The sequence below is a fragment of the Pseudophryne corroboree genome, chromosome 9 (assembly GCF_028390025.1).
Source record: "Pseudophryne corroboree isolate aPseCor3 chromosome 9, aPseCor3.hap2, whole genome shotgun sequence".
Taxonomy (NCBI): domain Eukaryota; kingdom Metazoa; phylum Chordata; class Amphibia; order Anura; family Myobatrachidae; genus Pseudophryne; species Pseudophryne corroboree.
In genome coordinates, this window is record NC_086452.1 from 267,672,291 (window position 1) to 267,695,383 (window position 23,093).

The 23,093-nt window shown below is 50.7% G+C and overlaps 1 protein-coding gene across 2 annotated transcripts in view; it reads left to right on the forward strand.

The window, feature by feature from the left end:
• LOC134957993 (14 kDa phosphohistidine phosphatase-like) overlaps positions 1-23,093 on the forward strand; it is a 197,584-nt gene that overhangs the window by 131,953 nt on the left and 42,538 nt on the right. For both annotated transcript variants that reach the window (XM_063940288.1, XM_063940287.1), the window contains exon 2: positions 8,100-8,224. In XM_063940288.1, the coding sequence (XP_063796358.1) occupies positions 8,100-8,224 (125 nt within the window). The remainder of the gene's footprint in view (positions 1-8,099; positions 8,225-23,093) is intronic.

The following is a 23,093-nucleotide window of genomic DNA, read 5'->3' on the forward strand; positions in this document are numbered from 1 at the left end:
GGGGGGAATCCATGGCTGTGAAGGCTGATGGATTCTCCCAGACCTTTTCCCCAAAAACGCAATGCTTTCTCTTCCAGCCTCAAACTTGAAAGGGGCATTGGAAGAGAGAGGAGAAGCTCAGTTTTGAAACAAGCTGAGTGGTTTTCTGGAGCTCCATAGGGATCACCCGTAATGGCCAGGAAACCCTGACCGGGGATCTAGGCTGCCCAGCTCTGGAGCCCAAATCGAGGCCGCAGACAGTGGGCTAGGTCCCGGGCAGGTTTCTGAAAGTCAGTTTAGGCGGGAAAACTTCCCCCAACCTAGACTGAACGGCACCGGGGCGTATCCTGATCCTACAGGATGGGACAGTCAAAGGAGAGTGACCACTCCCCACTGTCCATAGAGGACAGTGGTAGCTGAACATGTGGCCAAGGCATGCACAGACCATGGGTAAACATTGATTGGTTGTAAACCACAGGGCGGACTTACCCCCTGTGGTTTTGTGTATTGGAGTAGGATAAAAGGAGGGCAGTTGCCCCATGAAAAGTGTATTATACCAGTTTAATTCTGCTGTGACATCTTGCTGTATTGCGGAGTTATTTTCAGAACTATTTGTTGGCATTAAAACATCATCTGCCTCAAGAAGATTGCATCATCTTGTGACCTACAAGGCTATGCAAAACCTAGCCCCGTTCACCGGCTGTCCATGGTGAACCAGCATCTCCAAGTTCCGCCTTCCGCCAGCTACCGGTAGAGGCCTAGTCCAGCGACTAGTGCGGATTCGTCCACACCACACAGGTGTGGTAAGGCAGCGTGTCGGCACATACAGAGCAGAACCGTGGTTCCAAACGCCACGGCAGGTTAGGAGTTTGGTGGTGGCAGCATAAACCCGCCCATGGCGCAGTGGGTGGAGTCAGTAACAGGCGGTTAATGACGGTAAGCGGGAATCCCCTATGTGGCCAGGTCCCGTGTGACCTAAACATCCATTCTGTGTACTGTGGACGGGACGCAAAAGCGGTGAGGGCTTTTCGTACGGGACCGTCCTGTCACAGAAATTGGTTGCAGGCGGCTTTTCGGTCACTCGATTGGAGAAGCAAGATGACGGACTTCAGTGGAACGTCTAAGGGCGATCTGGAGATCATGTGCCAGGAGAAGGGTGTGGATATCCCTTTCAACGCGTCCAGAAGCGTCATGAAGGCAGAACTCATAAGCTTGGAGGAGTCAAGTCGGAATGAGGTGGAAAGCACTGACGGCGTCAGCATCGCAGAGGACGGCCCACCAGTGGACCTTCGTACGGAACCGGTGAGACCCACAAGCCCCGCCCCTTCTCGCAGCAGCAATGTTTCCCAGCAATCCCTAGCAGGGCCAGGATCCCAACGTCCCGGGGGGTGTCACGGATTGCCTAGCTGATCGGCTAGCGGAATTGGGGGAAAGGGCAATGGAGTAAGAGCGCTTGATCATCATCCAGATGTGGCGTGATGAGCGGGCACCACAGGCCGTGGTACCCCGGGAGCCGTTGTCAGCTGTTGTGCACAGATCGGGACGCATTCAGTTTGCAGACATTGAGGGGGACATTGATGGACATTTACAAGTTTTTGAAAGGACTTGTAAACTACATGATTTACCCAAGTCGGAGTGGGTGAGACACCTTGTGCCCACTCCTGCATGGAGAGGCCTATCAAGGAGTGGCCACGGAGGACTGTGGGGATTATGACGAAGTCGCGAAGGCCCTCCTCCAGCGATTCATCATCACTCCAGAGTCGCACAGGAAGAAATTACGGGACTTGCCGAAGAATCCTAGCAGCACCCATGAGCAGTTCGCCACCCAGCTGCGGCAGTACGTGGTGAAGTGGGTGAAGGATTCTGAAGCCACTACATGGGACACACTGATCGACCTGATCTGCAGGGAGCAGTTCTACCGCAGGTGCGCCCCAGAAGTGAAGGAGTGGGTGCTAGACCGGGAGCCATCCAGCTTGAAGATGGCTGCCCAGTTAGCAGACAAGTATGTGTCAATTCGGCCACAGGGGCAGAAGCGCCCAACCAGCAGCCAGCCCTAAAAGACTTTACCACCAGGGGGACACTCCTCTTCAGCTCATCGCCCCCCAAAGCAAGCATCTTCCAATCCGGGTGCTTTTGGCCAGCAACCGCCCGCAGTGCCCCTGCCAGTAATCAGAGGCCATCGGAGCCACGTCTGGACAAAAAGTGCTATGGCTGTGTAAAAATCGGACATCTGAGGATGAACTGTCCTGCATCCCAAGCACCCCAGACTCGTGCCCCAAATCCGAGTGCTGCAGCTCGGATTGCTTGCTTACCCCGTGGAGGTGAGCATTCAGAGACTGTACCCCCTCCAGTCAGTCCGATGGAGTGTGGCGAGGAACAGGTGGGCTCTGCGGAGAGAGTCACCTGCATGGCTAAGAAGCCCCCACAAAATATGTGGCGGCACCTGCAGCTGGTCCAAGTGGGGTCCCTGCAGGGCGAAGGCTTAAGAGACTCTGGGGCCTCCATCACCGTTGTGAGCCCCCACCTTGTCGATCCTGCTGCAGTACTGCAGGGTTGCACTGCAAAAGTTACAGTGGCCGATGGACTAGAGCGAGAAGTGCCCATGGCCAGAGTCTACCTCGACTGGGGAGCTGGACAAGAGCTGCGAGATGTTGCCATGATGGATGGCCTCCCAACTGATGTCGTCTTGGGAAATGATCTCGGAGGAGGAATCGTTACCGCCTTTGCGAACGCCATCACCCGGAGTCAAGCGGCCAGACTACAGTCTTCATCGTCTCTGCCAGCCCAGAGGAAAAGACCACAGCATCTAGACAACTGCCAACCACAGCTTCAGCCATCCCAGAGGAAAAGACCACAGCGGCCAGATCAGCACATCTGCCCAACCTGCCCTTTGCCTCTGGTGGGCCTACGTCCCCTAGCAACGCAGAGGATGTCGGTTCCAGTTTGTTGAATCCTGTGGGGGTGCCCAGTGATGCTCCTGTCCCTAGTGGTTTGCCAACTCCGGCGGTGAGTATGAGCGACCACCCTGACTCTACCATGACTGACCCCAACATTCCCCCTGTAGAGTGTCCAGACTTAGGAGAAAGTGAGGGCCGCAGGCAGGAGTTTAGGGAAGCTCAAATCTCTGACCCATCCCTGGAAGGTATGAGGCGCCAAGCTGGCAGCGGCCTTGCTGGGATGGAGGCAGGGAGTTTGACCTGGTGGAAAGGGTTACTGTACCGGGTAGCCAGGGTAGAAGGGGATAGGCCAGTGCGGGAGCAAGTTCAACTTGTGGTTCCCAGGAGCTTTCGGGAGCAACTGATGTCAGTTGCACACGAAATCCCTTTGGCGGGACACCAGGGGAGGGACCGAACACTGAGGCGCCTGACACAGAACATTTTTTGGCCCGGAGTGTCGGATGACGTCCGGACCTACTGTAAGTCCTGTGATGTATGCCAACGGCTTGGACGCCCCAGTGCTTGGGCTCCCCTGAGGTCTTTGCCAATAGTCGGGGAACCTTTCCAACGAGTGGCCGTGAACATAGTAGGTCCCCTACCTGTGCCCAGTAGATCGGGGAAGAGATACATCCTCACCATGGTGGATTATGCTACCCGGTATCCAGAGGCTGTGGCTCTGTCCGCCCAGGGCGCAGTTGGTGGAGACAGTAACAGGCGGTTACTGGCGGTAAGCGGAAATCCCCTATGTGGCCAGGTCCCGTGTGACCTAAACATCCATTCTGTGCACTGGGGACGGTACACGAAAGCAGTGAGGGCTTTTCGTACGGGACCGTCCGGTCACAGACGGCTTCACTAAAGGAGCCGGCAAACCACAAAATGGAGACTACGTTAAAATCTATTTATGTGGCCAATGGTACGCTGCTCAGACCCACCATTGCTTGTGCGTGGGTGAATCGTGCTATTGAAAAATGGTCTGATAACTTGTCATTGGAAATTGACACGATTGATAGAGACGAGTTACTCCTAACGTTAGGTAATATCAAAGACGCTGCCGCATACATCCTGGAAGCTATGAAGGATATTGGACTCTTGGGTTCAACAGCAGCTACCATGGCAGTATCGGCTCGGAGGGCGTTGTGGATTCGCCAGTGGAATGCTGTTGCAGATTCCAAAAGAAATATGGAGGCTCTCCCGTATAAAGGTGAGGCCTTATTTGGTGATGGGCTGGATGCGTTAGTCTCAGCGGCTACCGCAGGTAAGTCGACAATCTTGCCTTATGCTCCTGCACCGACGAAAAAGACACATCACTCTCACATGCAGTCCCTTCGGCCCAACAAATACAAAAAGGCCAAAGGTTCCCCCTTCTTTGCAGGTAGGGGAAGGGGAAAAGGAAAGAATTCCGCAGCGTCTCCAGGATCCCAGGAGCAGAAGTCAACCCCTACTAATGCCAAATCTGCAGCATGACTCTGGGGCTCCCTTGCGGGAGTCTGCTCGGGTGGGAACACGTCTGAAACATTTCAGTGAAATTTGGATTCAATCTGGCCTGGACCCATGGGTCTTACAAATAGTGTCCCAGCGGTACAGACTGGAGTTTCAAGACGTCCCCACATGCCGATTTTTTAAATCGACCTTGCCAGCTTCTCTTCCAGAAAGAGAGGCAGTAACAACGGCAATTCAAAAATTATGTCAGGATCAGGTCATTATCCTGGTACCTTGGTCACAACAAGGAGAAGGTTTTTATTCAAGCCTCTTCGTAGTTCCGAAGCCGGACGGCTCGGTCAGACCGATTTTAAAACTGAAAAATCTGAATCTCTACCTGAAAAGGTTCAAGTTCAAGATGGAATCCCTGAGGGCAGTGTTTCCAGTCTGGAGGAGGGGGACTTCATGGTCCCATTTATCCTCCTCACCAAGCTTATCTGAGATTCGCAAGTACAGGATTGCCATTACCAGTTCCAGACGTTGCCGTTTGATCTCTCCACAGCACCGAGGGTATTCACCATGGTGATGGCGGAGATGATGGTCCTCCTTCGTCAAAAAGGAGTCAATATAATTACTTATCTGGATGATCTCCTGATAAAAGCGAGATCCAGGGAACAGTTGGTGCGGAACATCGCACTCTCCCTGTCAATGCTTCAACAACACGGTTGGATCATGAGTTTTCCAAAGTCGCAGTTGGAACCGACGACAAGATTGTCCTTTTTAGGGATGATTCTGGACACAGAAGTACAGAGAGTATTTCTTCCAGTGGAAAAGGCTCTGGAAATCCAGAAAATGGTCAAACAAATATTGAAACCAACAAGCGTGTCGATACATCAATGCATTCGGTTGTTGGGGAAAATGGTAGCGGCCTACGAGGCCATACAGTTTGGCCGATTTCATGCCAGAGTATTCCAGTGGGACCTGTTGGACAAGTAGTCCGTATCCCAACTACACATGCACCGGAAGATAATCCTGTCCTCCAAAGCCAGGATTTCGCTCCTGTGGTGGCTACACAGTTCTCACCTACTAGAGGGACGCAGGTTCGGGATTCAGGACTGGGTCCTAGTAACCACGGATGCAAGTCTCCAAGGCTGGGGAGGTGTCACACAGGGGGAAAGCTACCAAGGAAAATGGTCAAGTCAGGAAGCCTGCCTTCACATAAACGTTCTGGAATTGAAAGCCATTTACAACGGCCTTCTACAAGCGGTACATCTTCTTCAAGATCATCCCGTGCAGATCCAGTCGGACAATGTAACAGCAGTCGCGTACATAAACAGGCAAGGCGGAACGAAAAGCAGAGCGGCAATGGCAGAGGTGACGAGGATTCTCCTCTGGGCAGAAAGACATGTAAGAGCTCTGTCAGCAATTTTCATTCCGGGAGTGGACAACTGGGAAGCAGACTTTCTCAGCAGACACGATCTCCATCCAGAAGAGTGGGGCCTCCACCAAGAAGTCTTCGCAGAGGTGACAAGTCTTTGGGGAGTTCCTCAAGTAGACATGATGGCATCTCGTCTAAACAAGAAGCTTCAGAGATATTGTTTCAGGTCGAGAGACCCTCAAGCAATAGCAGTGGATGCACTGGTGACCCAGTGGGTGTTTCGGTCGGTATATGTTTTCCCTCCACTTCCACTGATTCCAAAAGTTCTCAAAATAATAAGCAGAACAAGAGTTCGAGCAATCTTCATTGCCCCAGACTGGCCAAGGAGGGCTTGGTATCCAGATCTTCAGGAGTTGCTCATAGAAGATCCTCAGCCTCTTCCTCCTCGAGAGGACCTACTACAGCAGGGGCCGTGTGTGTATCAAGACTTACCGCGGCTACAATTGACGGCATGGCTGTTGAGCGCCGGATCCTAGCCCGAAAGGGTATTCCCAAGGAAGTCATCCCCACTCTTATTCAGGCCAGGAAAGGAGTAACGTCTAAACATTACCACCATATTTGGAGAAAATATGTGTCTTGGTGTGAATCCAAGAAGGCTCCTACGGAAGAGTTTGAGTTGGGACGTTTTCTTCATTTTCTGCAGGCTGGTGTGGATGCGGGCCTTAGATTGGGGTCAAGCAAGGTCCAGATTTCGGCCTTATCAGTTTTCTTTCAAAAACAATTGGCCTCCTTTCCAGAAGTTCAGACAATCGTGAAAGGGGTTCTGCACATCCAGCCTCCATTTGTGCCTCCAGTGGCACCATGGGACCTTAATGTGGTGTTGCAGTTCCTTCAATCAGATTGGTTTGAACCTCTGCAGGAGATAGAATTGAAGTTTCTCACTTGGAAAGTGGTGATGCTTTTGGCTTTGGCATCCGCAAGGCGGGTGTCTGAGTTGGGGGCCTAGTCTCACAAGAGCCCTTAACTGATGTTCCATGAAGATAGGGCGGAGTTGAGAACTCGCCAACATTTTCTTCCAAATGTGGTTTCATCTTTCCACATAAACCAACCTATTGTGGTGCCAGTAGCTACTGACACTTTCACTGAGTCAAAGTCTCTAGATGTGGTTAGAGCTTTGAAGATTTATGTCACAAGAACAGCTCGGATACGGAAAACAGAGGCTCTGTTTGTCCTGTATGCTCCCAACAAGATTGGGTGTCCTGCTTCCAAGCAGACTATTGCATGCTGGATCAGAGGTACAATTCAGCACGCTCATTCTACGGCAGGATTGCCGATACCGAAGTCTGTGAAGGCCCATTCTACTAGGAAAGTGGGCTCATCCTGGGCGGCTGCCCGGGCATCTCGGCTTTACAGCTTTGCCGAGCGGCTACTTGGTCATGGTCAAACACATTTGCTAAATTTTATAAGTTTGACACTTTGGCCGATGAGGACCTCAAGTTTGGTCAATCGGTGCTGCAGGGTCATCCACACTCTCCTGCCCGTACTGGAGCTTTGGTATAACCCCATGGTACTGAAGTGGACCCCAGCATCCTCTAGGACGTATGAGAAAATAGGATTTTAATACCTACCGGTAAATCTTTTCCTCCTAGTCCGTAGAAGATGCTGGGCACCCGACCCAGTGCGTACTTTACCTGCAGTTTTGTTCATTATAGTTTACACAAGTTGTGTTACATTTGTTTTCAGCATGTTGCCTGTTGGCGTGTGTTATGTTGAATGCCATGTTGTGCGGCATGGTTGAGGTGTGAGCTGGTATGAATCTCACCATTAGTTTAAAAGTAAATCCTTTCCTCGAAATGTCCGTCTCCCTGGGCACAGTTCCTATAATTGAGGTCTGGAGGAGGGGCATAGAGGGAGGAGCCAGTTCACACCCTTTGAAAAGTCTTAAAGTGCCCATGGCTTCTGCGGAACCATCTATACCTCATGGTACTGAAGTGGACCCCAGCATCCTCTACGGACTAGGAGAAAAGGATTTACCGGTAGGTATTAAAATCATATTTTTAAGAGTGGATCATTACATTAAATACATTGACGATTATGTTTTTTTCAGTGTAGTAAAAAAAGGATATCAATATACTGTGTGATTAGTTGTATTCAATAAAGTTAAAATATTGATAATTAGTTGAATGCTATAGCTTTATTCTTCAACATCTTAGCTTTCTTCTGTGTATTTTACAGACATATTCTGGTGTCCAATTAATTTTTTAGCAGTATCAAGTTATGAAAATGATTAATTTTATAATGCCTACAACCCATTTTATTACATTGTCTAAAGACTTTGTAATTATTTGAATGCATTTTTACCTTTTTTTTTTTTTTTTATTCAATAGATCACATATTTGAAAAACTAAATCCTGAAATGCAAGCATTGGGCTTTCAGTGTAAATGCCTTGGAGGAGGCAAGATGGAGCACATCAGCAAAGACAAGAAAATACGAGTATTTGGTGAATCTACTGTACGTATGTTTTATTCTTTACACAGGTATATTTGTATGGGAGGCATTTGATATGCTGGCTGTCGGAATCCCGGTGCTCACCATACCGGCGCCGGGATCCCGACAGCCGATGTACCAACAGCTAATCTAACTCTTGGGGTGTTCACAACACCCCTGGAGGCGCTCCACCGTTCCCGAAGCGAGCCCGCAAGGGGCTCTTTTGCGCTCGCCCCACTGCCTGCATGCCGGCGGTCGGGATCCCGGTGCCGGTATGCTGGGCGCCGGGATCCCAAGCGCTGGCAAAACGTAGTACACCCGTTTGAATTGTGTTTATTTTAATCTATTTTGTGTATCAAAAAGAGTTACTTTAATTGTTGTCTTTGTTGCTGCTCATTAACTATAGAAGTCTCTGCTGCGGGGTACACTGGGCTCCACAAGGATTAATGTCAGGGTGTAGAGTAGGATCTTGATCCGAGGTACCAACAGGCTCAAAGCTTTGACTGTTCCCAAGATGCACAGCGCCGCCTCCTCTATAACCCCGCCTTCGTGCACAGGAGCTCAGTTTGTAAATTGGTGCCATGCAGTAAGCAGGCAATCAACAGGGGGGCTGCCTTTGCAGCCCATATTATAGCTTAAATAGAAGAAGAAGAAATTTTGAAGACTTCAAGGGCTGCAGCTTTTATGTATGTTATAAGACATACTTTGCTGCAGCTCCATCACTCCCCCAGCGGCGCTGCATACTCCCGCGCCCTGGTTGCCGGGGAACTACAGCGGAGGCTCTGGTGTCTTTCCTGTCAGTCACACACACCCGCCGCTGCCCTCCAGGATCGCGTGGCCACAGGTACAAGGGGAGGTAAGGGGTCTCTTTGGCCCGCTGTTAACCGCGATCCGGCGCGGCCGTGGGAGGCGGGCCGCGCATGCTGGCGTGGACACTGTAATCGGGCAGCCGCTCCACTAGTCACTGGGACACTGGGCACAGGTGGGGGTTTTTCTCTCATAAAAACCCCGTTTTACAAAGCCCGCAGCGCCCGGTGGGGAAGCCAGCAGGGGGATAAGGCCTAACCTGTAGCCCCTCCCCCAGCTCCAGGACGCCATTTCAGTGAATGTTCCCGCCCTGGAGCTGCATATCTCTCCCTCACTCCCTGTAAGCCGCCATCACAACGGAGCGGAGTTGTTCCTGGGACTGCTGGGGCAAATCCTCTTCTGTAAAGCCGCCTGCTTGCCAGCGCTGTGCATTTTACAAGACACTTAAGTATTCTACCTGTCAAGGGACAGTGGGGGTAATGTATTAAAAACGTCCTAACGGACGTTATGTGTCCAGGTGCATATCACCACATTTTCTCTATCGTCCTAAGTGGATGCTGGGGTTCCTGAAAGGACCATGGGGAATAGCGGCTCCGCAGGAGACAGGGCACAAAAGTAAAGCTTTTACAGGTCAGGTGGTGTGTACTGGCTCCTCCCCCTATGACCCTCCTCCAGACTCCAGTTAGATTTTTGTGCCCGGCCGAGAAGGGTGCAATTCTAGGTGGCTCTCATAAAGAGCTGCTTAGAGAGTTTAGCTTAGGTTTTTTTATTTTACAGTGATTCCTGCTGGCAACAGGATCACTGCAACGAGGGACAGAGGGGAGAAGAAGTGAACTCACCTGCGTGCAGGATGGATTGGCTTCTTGGCTACTGGACATGAAGCTCCAGAGGGACGATCACAGGTACAGCCTGGATGGTCACCGGAGCCACGCCGCCGGCCCCCTCACAGATGCTGAAGCAAGAAGAGGTCCAGAATCGGCGGCTGAAGACTCCTGCAGTCTTCTTAAGGTAGCGCACAGCACTGCAGCTGTGCGCCATTTTCCTCTCAGCACACTTCACACGGCAGTCACTGAGGGTGCAGGGCGCTGGGAGGGGGGCGCCCTGGGAGGCAAATGAAAACCTTTAAAAAGGCTAAAAATACCTCACATATAGCCCCAGAGGCTATATGGAGATATTTACCCCTGCCTAAATGTACTAAATAGCGGGAGACGAGCCCGCCGGAAAAGGGGCGGGGCCTATCTCCTCAGCACACGGCGCCATTTTCTGTCACAGCTCCGCTGGTCAGGAAGGCTCCCAGGTCTCTCCCCTGCACTGCACTACAGAAACAGGGTATAACAGAGAGGGGGGGCAAAATAAATGGCAATATATCAATATAAAAGCAGCTATAAGGGAGCACTTAATCATAAGGCTATCCCTGTCATATATAGCGCTTTTTGGTGTGTGCTGGCAGACTCTCCCTCTGTCTCCCCAAAGGGCTAGTGGGTCCTGTCTTCGTATAGAGCATTCCCTGTGTGTCTGCTGTGTGTCGGTACGTGTGTGTCGACATGTATGAGGACGTTATTGGTGTGGAGGCGGAGCAATTGCCAAATATGAGGATGTCACCTCCTAGGGGGTCGACACCAGAATGGATGCCTTTATTTGTGGAATTACGGGATAGCGTCAACTCGCTTAAGCAGTCGTTTGCCGACATGAGGCGGCCGGACACTCAATTAGTGCCTGTCCAGGCGCCTCAAACACCGTCAGGGGCTGTAAAACGCCCCTTGCCTCAGTCGGTCGACACAGACCCAGACACAGGCACTGATTCCGGTGGTGAAGGTGACGAATCAACCGTATTTTCCAGTAGGGCCACACGTTATATGATTTTGGCAATAAAGGAGATGTTACATTTAGCTGATACTACAGGTACCACTAAACAGGGTATTATGTGGGGTGTGAAAAAACTACCAGTAGTTTTTACCGAATCAGAAGAATTAAATGACGTGTGTGATGAAGCGTGGGGTGCCCCGATAAAAAACTGCTAATTTCAAAGAAGTTATTGGCTTTATACCCTTTCCCGCCAGAGGTTAGGGAGCGCTGGGAAACACCTCCTAGGGTGGACAAAGCGCTAACACGCTTATCAAAACAAGTGGCGTTACCCTCTCCTGAGACGGCCGCACTTAAAGATCCATCAGATAGGAGGATGGAAAATATCCAAAAAGGTATATACACACATGCAGGTGTTATACTACGACCAGCTATTGCGACTGCCTGGATGTGCAGTGCTGGGGTAGTTTGGTCAGAGTCCCTGATCGAAAATATTGATACCCTGGACGGGGACAATATTTTACTGTCGTTAGAACAAATAAAGGATGCATTTCTTTATATGCGTGATGCACAGAGAGATATCTGCACACTGGCATCACGGGTAAGTGCTATGTCCATTTCGGCCAGAAGAGCTTTATGGACACGACAGTGGACAGGCGATGCGTAGAGGAGTTATTTGGGGTCGGTCTATCGGATTTGGTGGCCACGGCTACGGCCGGGAAATCCACCTTTCTACCTCAAGTCACTCCCCAACAGAAAAAGGCACCGACTTTTCAACCGCAGCCCTTTCGTTCCTTTAAAAATAAGAGAGCAAAGGGCTATTCATATCTGCCACGAGGCAGAGGACGAGGGAAGAGACAGCAACAGGCAGCTCCTTCCCAGGAACAGAAGCCCTCCCCGGCTTCTACAAAAGCCTCAGCATGACGCTGGGGCTTCGCAAGCGGACTTGGGGGCGGTAGGCGGTCGTCTCAAGAATTACAGCGCGCAGTGGGCTCACTCGCAGGTAAATCCCTGGATCCTGCAGATAATATCTCAGGGGTACAGGTTGAAATTAGAGACAGAGCCACCTCGCCGTTTCCTGAAGTCTGCTTTACCAACGTCCCCCTCAGAAAGGGAGACGGTTTTGGAAGCCATTCACAAGCTGTATTCTCAGCAGGTGATAGTCAAGGTACCTCTTCTACAACAAGGGAAGGGGTATTATTCCACTCTTTTTGTGGTACCGAAGCCGGATGGCTCGGTAAGGCCTATTCTAAATCTGAAGTCCTTGAACCTGTACATAAAGAAGTTCAAGTTCAAGATGGAGTCACTCAGAGCAGTGATAGCGAACCTGGAAGAAGGGGACTTTATGGTATCCTTGGACATCAAGGATGCGTATCTCCACGTTCCAATTACCCCTCACACCAGGGGTACCTCAGGTTCGTTGTACAAAACTGTCACTATCAGTTTCAGACGCTGCCGTTTGGTTTGTCCACGGCACCTCGGGTCTTTACAAAGGTAATGGCCGAGATAATATTTCTTCTTCGAAGAAAAGGCGTATTAATTATCCCATACTTGGACGATCTCCTAATAAGGACAAGGTCCAGAGAACAGCTAGAGATGGGTTTAGCACTATCTCAAGAGGTGCTAAAGCAGCACGGATGGATTCTGAATATTCCAAAATCCCAATTAATGCCGACAACTCGTCTGCTGTTCCTGGGGATGATTCTGGACACAGTTCAGAAAAAGGTTTTTCTTCCCGAAGAAAAAGCCAAGGAGTTATCTGACCTGGTCAGGAACCTCCTAAAACCAGGAAAGGTGTCTGTACATCAATGCACAAGAGTCCTGGGAAAAAATGGTAGCTTCTTACGAAGCAATCCCTTTCGGCAGATTCCATGCAAAGGGATCTGTTGGACAAATGGTCAGGGTCGCATCTTCAGATGCACCTGCGGATAACCCTGTCGCCGAGGACAAGGGTATCCCTTCTGTGGTGGTTGCAGGAGGCTCATCTATTGGAGGGCCGCAGATTCGGCATGCAGGATTGGATCCTGGTGACCACGGATGCCAGCCTGAGAGGCTGGGGAGCAGTCACACAGGGAAGAAATTTCCAGGGAGTGTGGTCGAGCCTGAAAAAGTCTCTTCACATAAGCATTCTGGAACTAAGAGCAATCTACAATGCTCTAAGCCAGGCGGAACCTCTGCTTCAAGGAAGACCGGTGTTGATCCAGTCGGACAACATCACGGCAGTCGCCCATGTAAACAGACAGGGCGGCACAAGAAACAGGAGGGCAATGGCAGAAGCTGCCAGGATCCTTCGCTGGGCGGAGAATCACGTGATAGCACTGTCAGCAGTATTCATCCCGGGCGTGGACAACTGGGAAGCAGACTTCCTCAGCAGACACGACCTTCACCCGGGAGAGTGGGTACTTCATCCAGAAGTTTTCCACATGCTATTAAACCGTTGGGTAAAACCAATGGTGGACATGATGGCGTCTCGCCTCAACAAGACACTGGACAGGTATTGCGCCAGGTCAAGAGATCCGCAGGCAATAGCTGTGGACGCGTTGGTAACACCTTGGGTGTACCAGTCCGTATATGTGTTTCCTCCTCTGCCTCTCATACCAAAGGTATTGAGGATTATACGGCAAAGAGGAGTAAGACTAGTGGCTCCGGATTGGCCAAGAAGGACTTGGTACCCGGAACTTCAAGAGATGGTCACGGACGATCCGTGGCCTCTACTTCTGAGAAGGGACCTGCTTCAGCAGGGTCCTTGTCTTTTTCAAGACTTACCGCGGCTGCGTTTGACGGCATGGCGTTTGAATGCCAGATCCTAAAAGGAAAAGGCATTCCAGAAGAAGTCATTCCTACCTTGATAAAGGCAAGGAAGGAAGTCACCGCGAAGCATTATCGCCGTATTTGGCGAAAATATGTTGCGTGGTGCGAGCAGCGGAGTGCTCCGATGGAGGAATTTCAACTGGGTCGTTTTCCTACATTTCCTGCAATCAGGATTGTCTATGGGTCTCAAATTGGGATCTATTAAGGTTCAAATTTCGGCCCTATCAATATTCTTCCAAAAAGAATTGGCCTCAGTCCCTGAGGTCCAGATTTTTATCAAAGGAGTACTGCATATACAGCCTCCTGTGGTGCCTAAGGTGGCACCGTGGGATCTAAATGTAGTTTTAGATTTCCTCAAATCCAATTGGTTTGAACCACTAAAGAATGTGGATTTGAAATATCTCACATGAAAAGTGACTTTGTTACTGGCCCTGGCTTCGGCCGGGAGAGTATCTGAACTGGCGGCTTTGTTTTATAAAAGCCCTTATTTAATTTTCCATTCGACATAGGGCAGAGCTGCGGACGCGTCCGCATTTTCTCCCTAAGGTGGTATCAGCGTTTCACCTGAACCAGCCTATTGTAGTGCCTGCGGCTACAGACGACTTGAAGGACTCCAAGTTGTTGGACGTTGTCAGAGCCTTAAAAATATACATTTAAAGGACGGCTGGAGTCAGAAAATCTGACTCGCTGTTTATACTGTATGCACCCAACAAGTTGGGTGCACCTGCTTCTAAGCAGTCGATTGCTCGTTGGATTTGTAACAAAATTCAACTTGTACATTCTGTGGCAGGCCTGCCACAGCCTAAATCTGTTAAGGCCCATTCCGCAAGGAAGGTGGGCTCATCTTGGGCGGCTGCCCGAGGGGTCTCGGCATTACAACTCTGCCGAGCAGCTACGTGGTCAGGGGAGAACACGTTTGTAAATTTTTACAAATTTGATACCCTGGCAAAGGAGGACCTGGAGTTCTCTCATTCGGTGCTGCAGAGTCATCCGCACTCTCCCGCCCGTTTGGGAGCTTTGGTATAATCCCCATGGTCCTTTCAGGAACCCCAGCATCCACTTAGGACGATAGAGAAAATAAGAATTTACTTACCGATAATTCTATTTCTCGGAGTCCGTAGTGGATGCTGGGCGCCCATCCCAAGTGCGGATTATCTGCAATACTTGTACATAGTTATTGTTAACTAATTCGGGTTATTGTTTAGGAAGCCATCTTTCAGAGGCTCCTCTGTTATCATACTGTTAACTGGGTTTAGATCACAAGTTGTACGGTGTGATTGGTGTGGCTGGTATGAGTCTTACCCGGGATTCAAAATCCTCCCTTATTGTGTACGCTCGTCCGGGCACAGTACCTAACTGGAGTCTGGAGGAGGGTCATAGGGGGAGGAGCCAGTACACACCACCTGACCTGTAAAAGCTTTACTTTTGTGCCCTGTCTCCTGCGGAGCCGCTATTCCCCATGGTCCTTTCAGGAACCCCAGCATCCACTACGGACTCCGAGAAATAGAATTATCGGTAAGTAAATTCTTATTATCGTGGTGATACGCCCGCTGCCGCCGCCACAATGTATGAAGATGGCCCCCGCCGATGTGTGAGTGCGTTATCCTACCTGTCCTGCGGTAGCGCACCTTCCACATCGGCTCGGCGCCGCAATCTGTGCGCATGCGCCCTTCTCCCTTCTTCCTGTGTTCACCGCCGGAGGCCCCCGACGCATGCGCAGTAGAGCTGTGTGGACCAGCAGAAGAATGTCCACGTTAAATAAAGTTTATTTAAAAAAACAAAGCCACTGCACATTCTGACCACATCGCCTGCCTGGGGGAGGCGTTCCGGACAGTCGGCTTCAGGAGACGAAAAGGGGCAGCAGAGGCAATCATACATTGCCTCTGCTCTTCGTCTCCCGTTCACTACAGCGGGGTAGCGGTAAGTGGCGGGGGCGCGCGGCGACCAGGCTATACGGCGTTAACACGCCGTTCATACATTAGAAGGATGCGCTAATTGCAGGCTTAAGGTGCGCTGTGGTCAGCGGAAACCACAGCGCACTTTCATACATCTGGCCCAGTGTTATTTAAAAGAATGCATACATTCAGGGCTGTGTGGTACAAACATCCTGTGATATACATCCAGTATCTACTGTGCTATTGTTAACATATATAGCACTATTACTTTATATTGCTAGTCCAGTGCACTTTTATGGTGTATAATTTCTGCATGGTACGCTTGTGACTATATATGTGTGTGTGCATGTAGCTGCTGCGTGGCTGCCATATTGGGTATTTCTCTGACGTCCTAGTGGATGCTGGGGACTCCGTAAGGACCATGGGGAATAGCGGGCTCCACAGGAGACTGGGCACTCTAAAGAAAGATTTAGTACTATCTGGTGTGCACTGGCTCCTCCCTCTATGCCCCTCCTCCAGACCTCAGTTAGAATCTGTGCCCGGACAGAGCTGGGTGCTTTTAGTGAGCTCTCCTGAGCTTGCTAATAAGAAAGTATTTTAGTTAGGTTTTTTATTTTCAGAGAGCTTCTGCTGGCAATAGACTCTCTGCTACGAGGGACTGAGGGGAGAGAAGCAAACCTACTAACTGCGGCTAGGTTGCGCTTCTTAGGCTACTGGACACCATTAGCTCCAGAGGGATCGAACACAGGACCTGACCTTGTCGTCCGTTCCCGGAGCCGCGCCGCCGTCCCCCTCGCAGAGCCAGAAGACAGAAGCCGGCAGAAGCGGAGAAGACATCGAAATCGGCGGCAGAAGACTCCTGTCTTCACATGAGGTAGCGCACAGCACTGCAGCTGTGCGCCATTGCGCCCACACTAACCCACACACTCCGGTCACTGTAGGGTGGGGGGCGCCCTGGGCAGCAATTGTTACCTCCTGGCGAATGCTGCATATAGACAGTGGCACACTGTTATATGTATGAGCCCCCGCCATTTATTTTACAAGAAATCGCGGGACAGAAGCCCGCCGCTGAGGGGGCGGGGCCTTCTTCCTCAGCACTCACCAGCGCCATTTTCCTTCCACTGCTCCGCTGAGAGGAAGCTCCCCAGGCTCTCCCCTGCAGAATCACGGTAGAAGGGTAAAAAAGAGAGGGGGGGCACATAAATTTAGGCGCATAAATCCTAATACAGCAGCTACTGGGTAAACACTAAGTTACTGTGTAATCCCTGGGTTATATAGCGCTGGGGTGTGTGCTGGCAAACTCTCTCTCTGTCTCTCCAAAAGGCCTTGTGGGGGTCCTGTCCTCATTTAGAGCTTCCCCTGTGTGTGTGGTGTGTCGGTGCGCGTGTGTCGACATGTTTGACGAAGAGGGCTATGTGGAGGCAGAGCAAGTGCAGTTGAATGACGTGTCGCCGCCGACGGTGCCGACACCTGATTGGATGGATATGTGGAAGGTGTTAAATGATAATGTAAACTCCTTACATAAGAGGTTGGATAAAGCTGATACCTCGGGCCAGTCAGGGTCTCAACCCATGCCTGATCCTACAGCGCAGAGGCCCTCAGGGTCTCAAAAGCACCCACTATCCAAAATGGTTGACACAGATGTCGACACAGATTCTGACTCCAGTGTCGACGACGATGATGCAAAATTGCAACCAAAAATGACAAAAGCTATACGTTACATGATTATAGCGATGAAGGATGTTTTACACATATCAGAGGTAAACCCTGTCCCTGACGAGGGTTTATATGTATGGGGAGAAAAAGCAAGAGGTGACTTTTCCCCCTTCGCATGAGTTAAATGAGTTATGTGAAAGAGCGTGGGATTCCCCAGATAAGAAAGTCCTGATTTCCAAAAGGTTACTTATGGCATACCCTTTCCCGCCAGAGGACAGAGTGCGCTGGGAATCCTCCCCTAGGGTAGATAAAGCTCTGACGCGCTTATCTAAGAAGGTGGCCCTGCCGTCGCAGGATACAGCCACCCTAAAGGATCCTGCAGATAGAAAGCAGGAAAGTATCCTGAAATCTGTCTATACACATTCAGGGACTCTACTGAGGCCGGCAATTGCGTCGGCGTGGATGTGTAGATGCTGTCAATTTCTGCCAGGAGGGTCCTGTGGACTAGGCAGTGGACAGGTGATGCCGACTCCAAAAAACACATGGAGGTGTTACCTTGCAAGGGTGAGGAATTGTTTGGGGACGGTCTCTCGGACCTGGTTTCCACAGCTACTGCTGGGAAGTCAAACTTTTTGCCATATATTCCCTCACAACCGAAGAAAGCACCGTATTACCAAATGCAGTCCTTTCGCGCACAAAGAAGCAAGAAGGTCAGAGGTGCTTCCTTTCTTGCTAGAGGCAAGGGCAGAGGAAAAAAGCTGCACCTTACAGCTAGTTCCCAGGAACAGAAGTCCTCCCCGGCTTCCACTAAATCCACCGCATGACGCTGGGGCTCCACGGGTGGAGCCAGGAGCGGTGGGGGCGCGTCTCTGACATTTCAGCCACCAGTGGGTTCGCTCACAGGTGGATCCCTGGGCTATACAGATTGTGTCTCAGGGATACTAGCTGGAATTCGAGGTGATGCCCCCTCAACGTTACCTAAAATCGGCCCTGCCAGCTTCCCCCATAGAAAAGGAAGTAGTGGTAGCGGCAATTCACAAGCTATTTCTCCAGCAGGTGGTGGTAAAGGTTCCCCTTCCTCAACAGGGGAAGGGATACTATTCCACAATGTTTGTGGTACCGAAACCGGACGGTTCGGTCAGACCTATATTAAATTTGAAGTCCCTGAACATTTATCTGAAAAGATTCAAGTTCAAAATGGAATCGCTCAGAGCGGTCATTGCAAGCCTGGAAGAGGGGGATGTTATGGTGTCTCTGGACATCAAGGATGCTTACTTGCATGTCCCCATTTCTCCACCTCATCAGGAGTACCTCAGATTTGTGGTACAGGACTGTCATTACCAATTCCAGACGTTGCCGTTTGGGCTCTCCACGGCACCGAGAATATTTACCAAGGTAATGGCAGAAATGATGGTGATCCTGAGAAAGCAAGGAGTCACAGTTATCCCATACTTGGACGATCTCCTCATAAAGGTGAGGTCGAGGGAGCAGTTGCAGATCAGCGTAGCGCACTCACAGGAAGTGTTGCAACAGCATGGCTGGATTCTGAATATCCCAAAGTCGCAGCTGATTCCTACGACGCGTCTGCCCTTTCTGGGCATGATTCTGGACACAGACCAGAAGAAGGTGTTTCTCCCGACGGAGAAGGCTCAAGAGCTTGTGACTCTAGTCAGAGACCTCTTAAAACCGAAACAGGTGACGGTGCATCACTGCACGCGAGTCCTGGGAAAGATGGTGGCTTCGTACGAAGCCATTCCCTTCAGCAGGTTCCATGCGAGGATCTTTCAATGGGATCTGTTGGACAAATGGTCCGGATCGCATCTTCAGATGCATCGGCTGATCACCCTGTCCCCCAGGGCCAGGGTGTCTCTTCTGTGGTGGCTACAGAGTGCTCACCTTCTCGAGGGCCGCAGATTCGGCATACAGGACTGGGTCCTGGTGACCACGGATGAGAGCCTCCGAGGGTGGGGGGCAGTCACTCAGGGAAGAAACTTCCAAGGGTTGTGGTCAAGTCAGGAAACTTGTCTGCACATAAATATCCTGGAACTAAGGGCCATATTCAACGCCCTGAGTCAAGCGGAGCCCCTGCTTCGCGACCAATCGGTGCTGATTCAGTCAGACAACATCACCGCGGTGGCTCATGTAAACCGCCAGGGCGGCACAAGAAGCAGAGTCGCGATGGCGGAGGCCACCAGGATTCTTCGGTGGGCGGAGAATCACGTACAAGCACTGTCAGCAGTGTTCATCCCGGAGGTGGACAACTGGGAAGCAGACTTCCTCAGCAGGCACGACCTCCACCCGCCCTCAAGGAACCTGCTGATAGAAAGCAGGAGGCGATCCTGAAGTCTGTATATACACACTCAGGCATTATACTTAGGCCAGCTATTGCGTCAGCTTGGATGTGCAGTGCTGCCGCTGCGTGGTCAGATAAACTGTCAGAAAATATTGACACATTAGACAGAGACACGATCCTGTTAACCATAGACCATATAAAAGACTCAGTCTTATATATGAGAGATGCACAGAGGGAAATCTGCCGACTGGCATCTAAAGTAAGTGCATTGTCCATTTCTGCTAGGAGAGGCTTATGGACTCGCCAGTGGACAGGAGATGCAGATTCTAAAAGGCACATGGAAGTGTTGCCATATAAGGATGAGGAATTATTTGGGGATGGTCTCTCGGACCTAGTTTCCACAGCAACGCCGTTTTATCAGGTTCAGTCCTTTCGGACCCAGAAAAACAGGCGTGGAAAAGGCGGGTCTTTTCTGTCCAGAGGCAGAGGTAGGGGAAAAAGGCTGCAACAAACAGCAGGTTCCCAGGAGCAAAAGTCCTCCCCCGCTTCTTCTTCCAAGTCCGCCGTATGACGGTGGGGCTCCACAGGCGGAGCCAGGTACGGTGGGGGGCCGCCTCAAGAATTTCAGCGATCAGTGGGCTCGCTCACAGGTGGATCCCTGGATCCTTCAAATAGTATCTCAGGGGTATAAACTGGAATTCGAGGCGTCTCCACCCCACCGGTTCCTAAAATCTGCCTTGCCGATTGCTCCCTCAGACAGGGAAGCGGTGCTAGCGGCAATTCACAAGCTGTATTCCCAGCAGGTGATAATCAAGGTACCCCTACTTCAACAAGGCCGGGGTTACTATTCCACACTATTTGTGGTACCGAAACCGGACGGTTCGGTGAGACCCATTTTAAATTTGAAATCCTTGAACACATACATAAAAAAATTCAAGTTCAAGATGGAATCGCTCAGGGCGGTTATTGCAAGCCTGGACGAGGGGGATTACATGGTATCCCTGGACATCAAGGATGCTTACTTGCATGTCCCCATTTACCATCCTCACCAGGAGTACCTCAGATTTGTGGTACAGGATTGCCATTAAGACGCTGCCGTTTGGACTGTCCACGGCACCGAGGGTATTTACCAAGGTTATGGCGGAAATGATGATACTCCTTCGAAAAAAGGGAGTTTTAATTATCCCGTACTTGGACGATCTCCTAATAAAAGCGAGGTCCAAGGAACAGTTGTTGGTGGGAGTAGCACTATCTCAGGAGGTGCTGCACCAGCACGGCTGGATTCTGAATATCCCAAAGTCACAGCTGGTTCCGACGACACGGCTACTGTTCCTGGGTATGATTCTGGATACAGTCCAGAAGAAAGTGTTTCTCCCGGAGGAGAAAGCCAGGGAGTTGTCATCTCTAGTCAGAGACCTCCTGAAACCAAAACAGGTATCAGTGCATCGCTGCACGCGGGTCCTGGGAAAAAGGGTGGCTTCTTACGAAGCAATTCCCTTCGGCAGGTTCCATGCCGGAATCTTTCAGTGGGACCTGTTGGACCAGTGGTCCGGATCGCATCTTCAGATGCATCACTTAATAACCCTGTCTCCAAGAACCAGGGTGTCTTTACTGTGGTGGCTGCAGAGTGCCCATCTTCTAGAGGGCCGCAGGTTCGGCATACAGGACTGGGTCCTGGTGACCACGGATGCCAGCCTTCGAGGCTGGGGGGCAGTCACACAGGGAAGAAACTTCCAAGGACTATGGTCGAGTCAGGAGACTTCCCTTCACATAAATATTCTGGAACTAAGGGCCATCTACAATGCCCTAAGTCAAGCAAAATCCCTGCTCCTACACCAGCCGGTGCTGATCCAGGCAGACAACATCACGGCAGTCGCCCATGTAAATCGACAGGGCGGCACAAGAAGCAGGATGGCGATGGCAGAAGCCACAAGAATTCTCCGATGGGCGGAGAATCATGTACTAGCACTGTCAGCAGTGTTCATTCCGGGAGTGGACAACTGGGAAGCAGACTTCCTCAGCAGACACGACCTCCACCCGGGAGAGTGGGGACTTCATCCAGAAGTCTTCCAGATGCTGGTAAACCGTTGGGAAAAACCACAGGTGGACATGATGGCGTCCCGTCTCAACAAAAAGTTAAAAAGATATTGCGCCAGGTCAAGGGACCCTCAGGCGATAGCTGTGGACGCTCTAGTGACACCGTGGGTGTACCAGTCGGTTTATGTGTTCCCTCCTCTGCCTCTCATACCAAAGGTATTGAGAATAATAAGAAAGCGAGGAGTAAACACAATTCTCGTGGTTCCGGATTGGCCAAGACGAGCGTGGTACCCGGAACTTCAAGAGATGCTCTCAGAGGACCCGTGGCCTCTACCGCTCAGACAGGACCTGCTACAGCAGGGGCCCTGTCTGTTCCAAGACTTACCACGGCTGTGTTTGACGGCATGGCGGTTGAACACCGGATCCTAAAGGAAAAGGGTATTCCGGAAGAAGTCATTCCTACGCTTATTAAGGCCAGGAAAGATGTTACGGCAAAGCATTATCACCGCATATGGCGAAAATATGTTGCATGGTGCGAGGCCAAAAAGGCCCCAACAGAGGAATTTCAACTAGGTCGATTTCTGCATTTCCTGCAAGCAGGAGTGAATATGGGCCTAAAACTAGGCTCCATTAAAGTACAGATCTCGGCTCTGTCGATTTTCTTTCAAAAAGAACTAGCTTCAGTACCTGAAGTTCAGACATTTGTGAAAGGAGTGCTGCATATTCAGCCCCCGTTTGTGCCTCCTGTGGCACCTTGGGATCTCAACGTGATGTTGAGTTTCTTAAAATCACATTGGTTTGAGCCACTAAAAACCGTGGATCTGAAATATCTCACGTGGAAAGTGGTCATGTTATTGGCCTTGGCTTCAGCCAGGCGAGTGTCAGAATTGGCGGCTTTATCATGTAAAAGCCCTTATCTGATTTTCCATATGGATAGGGCAGAATTGAGGACCCGTCCCCAATTTCTCCCTAAGGTGGTGTCAGCGTTTCACTTGAACCAGCCTATTGTGGTGCCGGCGGCTACTAGTGAATGGAGGACTCCAAGTTGCTAGACGTTGTCAGGGCCCTGAAAATATATGTTTCCAGTACGGCTGGAGTCAGAAAATCTGACTCGCTGTTTATCCTGTATGCACCCAACAAGCTGGGTGCTCCTGCTTCTAAGCAGTCTATTGCTCGCTGGATTTGTAGTACAATTCAGCTTGCACATTCTGTGGCAGGCCTGCCACAGCCAAAATCTGTAAATGCCCATTCCACATCTTGGGCGGCTGCCCGAGGGGTCTCGGCTTTACAACTTTGCCGAGCAGCTACTTGGTCAGGGGCAAACACGTTTGCAAAATTCTACAAATTTGATACCCTGGCTGAGGAGGACCTGGAGTTCTCTCATTCGGTGCTACAGAGTCATCCGCACTCTCCCGCCCGTTTGGGAGCTTTGGTATAATCCCCATGGTCCTTACGGAGTTCCCAGCATCCACTAGGACGTCAGAGAAAATAAGAATTTACTCACCGGTAATTCTATTTCTCGTAGTCCGTAGTGGATGCTGGGCGCCCATCCCAAGTGCGGATTGTCTGCAATACTTGTAAATAGTTATTG